Consider the following 10915-nt stretch of genomic DNA (forward strand, 5'->3'; position numbering starts at 1 on the left):
CCTAGTATGTTATCCAACAAGAAAGGAATGATCAAATACATTATGGTATTAATAGAAAAATATAAATCTTTTTTTAAGTTTGTCAGTTTCCAAAACAAATCCCATGTTTATTAAATTCATAATTTAATTTGTAAAATAGTCTATCATGTAGTTAATATATTATTTTTTATCATGGAAAATTTTGCTTTTCTTCATCTGGATCCTGGCCATTTCTCTCTCTATATATAGATATAGATATTTTTAAGGCTAGTCAAGTGAATCAGTGGGAGTGGAGAAGGAACAAAGAACTCTGCGACTGGCTGTGATCAATTATTTGTACGATTTTTGTTACATTATGATTGAGTGAGTCTGTCCACTATATTTTGTAATCATATGATAGTGGTAGATTAGAAAGATTCTGATTTTTACACCAGGCTACTTTAATCAATACTCTCATTAATTTCAATCACTTAACTCATTTTTTGGATCTTAACTGGTCAATTACATATGGAAAAAATTATTATTTTTTTCCTCATTTCAAATTTGTATAATTCTTAGTTTTGTTCAGATCATAATGGACTAACTACAATTTACAGAAAATGTTAAATAATACAGAGATGACTAGTCCACATTTTCTAACTCCTTAGTTGATTTTTTGTTAACATTCCCCCAAGAACTTATAAAAAATTCAAGGTGAAGAAAGGGCGAGATAACTTTACTATTGAAGTATAAGAAACACCTTCATAGGAACTTAATCCATAACTAGCTTTTAGGGACAAAAGATTAATCTCAACAGACTAACAGGCAACCTACAGTAAAATATATAGCATACAGATATAAATGGGTCAAATTACTTAAAAGACAAAATAAAATTACCCTTCTTTGGAATAAAGTTCTAACTGGAATGTTCAGATTCTCTTCTGCTAAAAGACTTTGAAACATCTTGTGTTCTCTAACATTCTATCAAAGTATGAAAATTTTAAAAGCCAAACCCTGAGTTTTGAAACTATTGTGATCCTACCATATAAGTAGTCTTATAGCTTTTTGAAAATACTTTAAAAAATCTTAAGATTACCTATTTGCAACAACTGTTCCTGTCCAGTAACATGTAGCATCTTGTAAATGTTTTCATTTAATAGGGGCAAAGAAAATCTGCCAACATTTTACTTGCTGGTAAGTAGTTTTTCAAAAATTTAACAACATAAAATATACTCTATATGTTTAAAAGATTTAAAAACGAAGGATACAGAGAATATTTTTCTTGGATTAAAGTTTTTAAGTTTTATTTTAATTAAGAGCCATTACAGAAAATAGCACTATATACAAAAATTTAAATAGTCCTTTGCCAGTTAACTGTGAAATAATGCAGCTCAAGTGTTATTTTGTATACTTGAATTTTATGAAATTCAGTTTTTCCTTATATTTACCTTTCAGAATTTGATGTTTCTGTTTCTCTTTCAGCCATGTTAGGTCTTGCAATTTCCTGAAATAATTAATAATACTTTTCTTTTACATTCACAGTTCATCTTAAAACTATTTTTATTATACTAAACTTTCTGGATAAAAGAAACAAGTGTGCAACTTAATATAACAAAGAAATAGAAAAATAATTTATTAAATATAAAATATAATTAGAATACTCCACAATTATATGCAGGTTTTGAAAATGTTTTTAAACCTATAAAAGTTTCAGTGTACCAAAAGTTTCTGATTCAAGGTAAAAAAGCAGTTACCCACTCATGTCAATATCTGCTTTTTGTAACCTCTATTTCAAATGTGGATCATAATTACAATTACTTAAATAGAAAACTAGTAAAACACAACTTGAATTTGAATAACAAGATGCATCCATAGTATTTTATATAAATATATTAAGCACAGATATTTAGATAAAACATTTCTGAATTTATGATTTCATATTGAGTGACGGTAACCCTTCCACTGTCAAACCAAAAACATGAAACAGTACACAAAGTAAGAAACATTCTACTTATTTCAAATGTTTTACAGGGAAGAAAGAAAAGTGTAAAACCTCAGCAAGCCATAGGCCAACCTAACAGCTTGTAACAATTACCAGCTATGGAGTACATATGATGCATGAAGCAGTATATTAAGAACTTTACATTCACTATCTCATTTAATCTACATATTAGATTTTATAAACACTATTTTAATATATGAGAAATAAGACTTGAGTGGGAACCCAAGGCAATACCACAATAAGTAGTAAAGATTCAAATCTATATCTACCTCTTAACCACTATGGTAGATCGACTCAAGCCTGTAAAATTGATAATGGTGTATTAATCACACACACTTATCTACTCACTGTCTCAAAACCCTGCTAAAACAAGGGCAAAGAAATAAAATATTTTTCCTCATAAAGATGAAGAAAACACCAAAGTATACTAATTGCTAAACAGATTTCACTAAATGTTTAGAAATAGGAAAGTCATTGGAAGAGTGGTTACTGATTTAGCAGTATGGAGGAAGTTACAATGAATGTCTGCAGTGGAGGAGTGCAAGGAAAAGAGATCAATTTGCCCAGAGAACCAAAAACACCTGGTATTTGCAGGTGGTCAGTCTACTATTTAGTACATAAAAAGTAAAAACAAAGCATTGCTGGGAAATCTAAATGCTCCTTCCCCGCAACTTACACAACAGGCACCTATCCCTTCCCTTACCAAAGAGGCTAAAACTTAACTTCCTTCCTTCCTATTTTTTTTTTTTTTTTTGGACAGAGTCTAGCTCTGTCACCTAGGATGGAGTGCAACGGTATGATCTCAGCTCACTACAACCTCCAACTCTCAGGTTCAAGCGATTCTCCTGTCTCAGCCCCCTGAGTAGCTGGGATTACAGGTACCCACCACCATGCCCGGCTAATTTTTGTATTTTTAGTAGAGACGGGGTTTCACCATGTTAGCCAGGCTGGTCTCAGACTCCTGACCTCAGGTGATCCACCCACCTCGGCCTCCCAAAGTGCTGGGATTACAGGAGTGAGCCACCGTGCCCAGCCTAAAAGTTAACTTTCTGAAGTGGAGATAGTCTAGACTTATAAACACCAGGAAAAGAAAATACTGAGAAAACAAATACTGAGAAAACAAAGTTTTAGTAAAAGTCCACGTACTTAACAATCCTTCTCCCTGCCTGGCTTCCAGAATGCCAACAGCCAGAGAACTCACTCCCCAACCTAGCACCCTCAGCTAGAAGCTAGATTTCTCTCTGGAGAAAATGACCAACCCCAAAGAAAAAATTTTCCAGAATGAATTTTTTTTTTTTTTTTAAGAGACAAGATCTCACTCTGTCATCAAGGCTGGAATATAGTGGCATGATCATAGCTCAACTGCAACCTCGAACTCCTGAGCTCAAGCAATCCTCTCACCTCAGTCTCCTGAGTAGCTAGGACTACACAGTATGTGCTCACCATGACTGGCTAGTTAAAAACATTTTTTTTTTTTTGTAGAGACGAAGTCTCCAGTGTTGCCCAGGCTGGTCTCAAACTCCTAGCCTCAAGGGATCCTCCTGCATTAGCTTCCCAAAGTGTTGGGATTACAGGCATGAGCCACCACACCTGGCCTCTCCATAATGACGTTGAGACCATCCTCCTCAACAAAGAATCAGTCAGTTCAGCACCTAATTTTCCCACACTGAAGTCTACGCAATTTTCATGCAGATTGTGCACACAGTACAGTGCACAAATCCAGAGGGCAACACATTGTAATTCATATCATCCGTTCCCAAAGTATGACATATGGACACCTGGGGAATCCAAGCCACTTTCAGGAGGCATCTGAAGTCACAACTCTTGGCATAAAAACAGTAGTGTGTAAAAATGGTGGCAAATTAATACAAATCAAGGCAGTAGCACCAAACCCAACCTGTACTAGTAGTCATTGTATTCTTCACCACCATACACATTGTATTCTTCACACCACACTGAGACAAATTAAAAAAAAAAACTTTATTAAATCTCAATCTTTGAGCTCATATCTTTTTAATATTTTGTGTGACAAAATGCAAAGAAAGTATGCATAAGTCACAACCATTGCCTACTGAAAATATTTGGGTCTGTGATTGAGTTGTGAGTTGTACTTAACCACATTTTTTTCACAGAACAGGATCATTTTTATTTTAAAGAATGACTGTCAAACTATGAATATCTAGACTAGAGTTTCAGTAGACTTTTTCTTTTTGAAAAATTAACAAAGTGAGCCTGTCATATCAAGGAAAACAACTGACAGTATTCGTTTCCAGTAATAAAATCAAGCAAAAACTCCTACCCACCACTGATTAGATTAATGCTAATATTTACTGTGAGTGCTTGATATTATATAATGAAATATTTCAACATTTGGAAGATCCAGGGCACTTAAGGGGCCAATAAGTTCCAAATGACCAATGCATGATATTACAAAATTAGGCATGGATAAAAGATCCATTCAAAATATAAAACAGACAAACAGATTTTGATGTAACAAAGCAAAAAAAGTCAGTGATACGGAGTTAGATTCCACAGTGCAACAAGCAAGAAAACTTCCACTTTTGGTGCAGTATCAAAGGAGAATAATCACAATTATTGGAAAAGATTATTGAAGTACTGGGTGAGGCTGGGTATTCTTCATACATTTCAACCAAAAGAATGTATCACAACAGATTGGATTCAGAAACATGAGAATCCAATTTTTTTCTACTAAGCTTGACATTAAAGAAATATGCAAAAGTGTAAAATCAAGACATTCTTTCTCACTAAATTTCTGTTGCTTTGGAAAATAGTTATTTTTCAGAAAAAAATGTGATTTATGTTAACATATATTTATTATTTTTATTTTTGACAACAGTTTTTAAATATCATTATTTCAATTTCTAATATGGTAAACATTAGTAATTTTTGAGACTACAAAGGATATATTTAAATAGTATCCGCAGGAGTTCTGCAGTGTTCAACCTGAATGGCTATGCAAGACAGCCCTGTCTCCATTCAAACACATAGGGTTTTCAATGATTATTTTAGCCTCATTCTTTAATTATGTATGGGCAGGTAAGGATCACCACATAACAAAAGACATACCTTAACATGAAAAATACCAAATAAACAAAAAGGAATAAAGAAAGGGGCTTGGAGACATCAGATACATTGCTGGGAACAAAAGAAAAAAGTATATATACAATATTTAATATCTCCAAAGAGGTATATGTTATTATATCCATTAAACAGTAACAAAAACTGTAAAAAAGAGAATTAAAGAACAAATAAAAAGTTACAGAGCTCTTCAAAATTACAAATATGGCAACTAAAATAAGTAATTAAGTTTAGAAAATTATTGAAAAAGATTGAAACAAAAAGATGAAAGGCCAGAAAGAAAATAACATACAATCAAATGAGCTAAAAAAAAAAGGAGTTGATGCAGGAGGCTCAATGTCAGAACAATGTCAGAACAATAGGAGTTTCTTAAAGGAGAACACAGAAAATAAAAGTGAGCATTTACCACAGAAATGAAACAAGAAAACTTCTCCCAAACAGAAATCTCCAAACTCCAAAGGTTTGTCAGATGCCTAATGCAATGAATGAAAAAAGGATGGGTGAACATATCATGAGATTTCAAAACACCAGTGACAGAGATAATCACTAAAGTTTCCAAAAAGAAAAAAAGTAACCTAAATACCAAGAAACCGGAGCAAGACATGCATTAGACTTAATACAAATATTGGATATAAGAAGATAGTAAAAACAACATTTTAAAAACTGCATGGGAATTATTTTTATGTACTTCAGCCAAACTATCATTCGTATAAATATATTTTTAGACATGCAAAAACTGAAAAAAGATGCACACCTTCTGAGGAAGCTAGTAGAGGACACAATTCATCAAAATGATGAGTAAGCCAAGAAATGAGGAAGAATTCATGGTTCAGCAAACAGGACATCCAATACAAGAGAGTGGCAAAGGATAATCTTGACATAACAAAACTAAGCACAGGCTTAGGGAGCAACTAGTTTAAGTTGAGGCGGGGAGTCTGAGAGGAGATCTTCAGACCCCTTCACTCCCCAACAACTTTTTTTTATGCGTGTGAACACTGGAAAAACTATTTCCAAATATTTGAGAGAGAAATTGCAACATTAGAAAAAAATACAGCATTAGGTGCACAGAAAACTAAACAAACGAGTAAAAAAGATACATATTTTTAACTCCAGAAAAATAACATAAGGTACAGAAAAGGAAAACAAATCATGGGGTACTTTCTGGCTCAGCATAACAGTCTCAAAAATTTTCATGTGGCTGGGCGCGGTGGCTCACGCCTGTAATCCCAGCACTTTGGGAGGCCGAGGCGGGCGGATCACGAGGTCAGGAGATCGAGACCATCCTGGCTAACATGGTGAAACCCCGTCTCTACTAAAAATACAAAAAATTAGCCGGGCGTGGTGGCGGGCGCCTGTAGTCCCAGCTACTCGGGAGGCTGAGGCAGGAGAATGGCGTGAACCCGGGAGGCGGAGCTTGCAGTGAGCTGAGATTGCGCCACTGCACTCCAGCCTGGGCAACAGAGCCGGACTCCGTCTCAAAAAAAAAAAAAAAAAAAAAAAATTTTTGATGTAACTATTCTGCAATCAGTGCTATACCAAGCCATATTGAAGCCTGAGTTAAAGAAAAAATGAATGCCCCTATAAGTTTTGCTTTGTGTGTGGTGTGTTTTTGTTTTGTTCTTTGTTTTTAGCAACAGGGTCTCACTTTGTTTCCCAGGCTGGTCTCTAACTCCTAGACTTAAGCAATCCTCCCAGCTCTGTCTCCAAAGTGATGGGATTACAGGTGTGTGCCATTGTGCCCAGCCTGTTTTTGTGTATTTAAAAAATTTTTTTTCTAGAATGTCAGAAAAATATTGAAAAATTTAAAAGTAGAAGAATTAAACTCACATTAGCTTAAACTTAAAGATTTTATTTACGCCAAAAACAGTATTATTTTATTCTCCTGGCTAATGGAAGCAAATGCATCAACAGTACATTTTTAAATCTAATTCTTTTCTTATTTTGTTTTCAAATGAGCAAACTGTCATGTACAATTTCTCTTGAACAAGTGATAATCATAAAAAAATGTTATATTAACTTCAGTTTACAGTAAGCTTCATTTGCAGGATTCCACTGTGGCTGGAATTGTTTAAAATTTTTGAATACCATTTCCAAATCTGTTTAAGATTGCACTAAGCAAAATATGTTAAGAAGGTTTAGAAGACCCAAACACAAACTTGATTGTATGTTACTGATATCAAATACTGCTTCAAACTATTTCATATAGAATTTCTATAGAATTTAAATCATCAGGATATTTAAGTGCAAACTTAGTGGCTCGTCTTTGTAAATCAGATGTATTTATACAAAACAATTTTTCTCCAGTTTAGAAATTCAAAATCTGAAAACATTTCACTGAATTTTTTATATCTCTATACAAAATATGAAATTAGGGCATTTATAATCTTAATTTCTATTTAATAAGCACTGCCCTCATAATTATCAATACTCTTCACCCAGTGACATGCATTTCTCATTTGTTTACTTTTTTCATTTATTTTAAAATTTGAGAATATGCATATCTCTTGCTCAAGTTTTATGTTCATCAAATACACTTTCAAAATTACCTTCAATTGTTGTAAGCAAAGGGATAGGCCTTTTATTAAGCGTGTACCTTTATATATAGTCATGTTTACTGATTGTAAAGCTTTAGCTTCTTCCACTTGGCTCAAAATATCCATACAGATAATCTGCATAACACTTTGTAATCTATTCGTACCAATATGCTTTCAATTTCAGCATAATGTATTTTGTCACTTGATATTATATCTTTTAATATTTGATAATCATCTTTAATTTGTGTGCAAAGTGTCTCAACTGCATTTATCTTGATGCCCATAAGGTAACTATATGTGATTTTAATGTCGTTTTTAGACCAGACAAGAATATCCCGTTTGGTCACTGAATTCCCCTACCCCTAAACTATATATCCTTTGTACAATACTAAAAAAGTTGATCATATTTAAATTCACAGAATGCAGCATTTTCTTCTGTTAAATTATGATGAGTTAAACAAGGAACAAATTTGGCATAATTATTTTAGGGGCAAACAGTGGCTTGTATACCCCTGTATAAACCTGAAACATTTGCTCCATTATATCCCTGGCCAGAATTTTTAATGTAAATGTGATAAACAGAAATGAAGACTACATAAAGAAATGAAGAGCATAGGAAATGGTAAAAATAAAGCTAAATATAAAGCTAATTTTAAAGTTTTTAATTGCCCTAAAAAAACTGTCTAAAGTAAAAACTGTAATACTGCATTCTGTGTATTTACAACATCTTTAAAATTAAAATATATAATAAGAATAGAAAAAGCACACAAATTGTCAATATCATGAATGAGAGGGGATATCACTGCAGATCCCAAAGATTACAAAGACAATAAGGGATACTATAAGCAACTTTCTCAATATACATAAGATTCGAGTTCAACGTATTAGGTAAAACGAACCCATTCCTCAAAAAAACTACAAACTACCAAAACTCCCTCAAGAAGAAATAGATTAAAAAATTTAAAAATCTGCATCTGTTAAAGAAATTTGTAGTTAAAAAACTTTTAAACAAAAGAAAACTTTCTATGGTACAAAAGAAAGCTGCTTGGAAGAAGGCTGATACTTCTGCCTGGATTTCACTTATATTATGCACCATTCAAGACAAAGTATTCAAAAGATAAATGCCAAATCTACCTCACTTCATTACACTCAAAAAGAGGCAAACAATCATTAAGTAATACCAACATAAATTGACATCAAGAAAGCAAGTAGTTGAGCAAAACTATTTCTACACTCACCTATTAGACTGTCCGGTAAATAACATTTACATGATAATTCTGAGTTTTGCATTCAGAGTACTTGTTTAAAACATATTTAAGATACATCCAAAATATTTCTATTTTAAAAATTAGTTTAACCTTTTGACAATTAAAATATCCCAGAAAATTAAACCTGGAAAGATTAATTTTTCCAGTGTGCCAAACGATTGAGGTTTTACTGATTTGGGGATTTTTAATTCATAAATTTATCTCCATTACTCACTAGTTGAACTAAATAACAGGCAAGTGAAATATAAGATGTCTTTGTCAAAACAAGAATACCTTAAAATTTTACTTAGGGCTAGATATTTTTATACATAATGAAAAATTTTAAATCTTGATTTTTTTTCTTCCTCACAACATCCCAAATATTGTTGATGTATGCATGCTGAAATTGAAAAGAAATTTTATATCATACCAATAATACTTTCAAATGTATAAACCTTTAAGGTATAAAGTAAAACAAACTTTACCTTAGACACAGGTTCTTGTTCCTTTGTGGGAGCTTCTTTTTTTAATCTTGAAAACAAGATAAGTATTGAATATTTTATTTTATACGTACGATGGTAAAATATGAAACAGTTCTTTCTCTGCCAGCCTAAAATAATTAAAATGTAGATCGAAACTAATGTACATTTTATACTTTAATAGTAAATTGACCTCTGTAAATGTTTTAAGGTAAAAGTTAAACGTATGAGACTAAATAGTAGATTTGATAAATGTGCTAAATCAATAAAGACATTTATTTCCTTGTTCTCTAAAAACAAGGACACTTAAGAAATGTTCTCTTGGCTAAGTACAATTTAAAATAAAAGACATACACATTAGTAAAACAGTTTCAAAACAAGAATTACTCTTTAAAAATTAAAAGCAGGTTATATGCTTACATAAGTAATATGCATCAGTATTTACGATTACAGGACTTAAAAAGTGAAAAAAGATAAATATTTTATCTATTGTGAAATTCAACATGATAATGCCATTTAAATATATATTATAGTTAACTTACTCTGGAGGCAGTAAAATCACAGAAGTAATTAGAATTTTGAGGAATATATTCTCTTTAAAACCTCCATAAGCACTGCTCAAATATTAAAACTTCTTGATTTCTAAAAATATTAATTATAACTTATTAAAACATTAACAAAGGTATATGCCATCCAGAAAATCTTGTAAAATAATCAATTTAATCTAAGAACTAGCTTATCCAAAGGATCTTTGTTTTAGAAGCTGCAGAAATGACTAAATATTATTTGTGATATTATATATTAAACTCAATTTTAATCTGTATAAGTAGGGTACCTACCTGATCTGAAATGTCATTAATCAAGAGTTAAGCGATACATAATTTTATGAAGGCTTAATAGCTATACCTAAGGAATAACATATTTAACATAAGCAGCAACTATATTATCTTAAATTTCATTGACAAAAAAAAGATACCTAATAGGATAGAAACGTCAACCATCCTAAAAGCTACTCTCATGGCTAATCAATGAAACAGAGTTGGCAAAACCCTCCTTCTTCATTCATCCTTTGAGGGCATATTTGAAAAATTAGGGCTATAAATGTTTATACTTTGTTAAACATTAATAATTAACTGCATGAAATTACTTATCTGTATTTTAGCTATTAGGCCAAACTGCTACTTAATATAGATTATGTCCTTTGTAAAACCACTATATTGGCAGTGCACTACAATAATTTACAACCAACTTGTTAAGCCAATTAAAATGAATAAAACTTGCAGAAAAAATTCACAAAAGACACAAATGTCAATCATTTTGGAGGTTGAAGATTTTGTAATTGTCTCAAGTATTTAATTGTGCACAATACTTATAAAGATGAGATCACATCAAGTATACAGTGTAACTTCACTGCTTTAATGCAGTATAAAGGAAAATAAGTTTTAAGAATAAAATTAGTTATAAAGTAGTAAGAAAACATGAAACATTAGTCTAAAAAAGCAAAAAGCATGAAAAAGCAAATTAATGAAGTTTTCAAATAAATGTGTATATTACAACTCATTTTTATTTCTAAGCATTTAGTCATTTTAAATTCAG

At 31.9% G+C, this 10915-nt stretch overlaps 1 protein-coding gene across 12 annotated transcripts in view; it reads right to left on the reverse strand.

Moving 5' to 3' along the window:
* Nucleotides 1-10915, reverse strand: part of ZNF280D (zinc finger protein 280D) — a 102280-nt gene that overhangs the window by 3612 nt on the left and 87753 nt on the right. For all 12 annotated transcript variants that reach the window (XM_055364012.2, XM_063699014.1, XM_063699012.1 and 9 more), the window contains 2 exons: nucleotides 9326-9371; nucleotides 1407-1462 (listed from right to left, as the gene is read on the reverse strand). In XM_055364012.2, coding sequence (XP_055219987.2) covers nucleotides 1407-1462; nucleotides 9326-9371 — 102 coding nt within the window. Of the gene's footprint in view, nucleotides 1-1406; nucleotides 1463-9325; nucleotides 9372-10915 lie in introns of those variants that run through there.

The sequence above is a fragment of the Gorilla gorilla genome, chromosome 16 (assembly GCF_029281585.2).
Source record: "Gorilla gorilla gorilla isolate KB3781 chromosome 16, NHGRI_mGorGor1-v2.1_pri, whole genome shotgun sequence".
Classification (NCBI taxonomy): domain Eukaryota; kingdom Metazoa; phylum Chordata; class Mammalia; order Primates; family Hominidae; genus Gorilla; species Gorilla gorilla.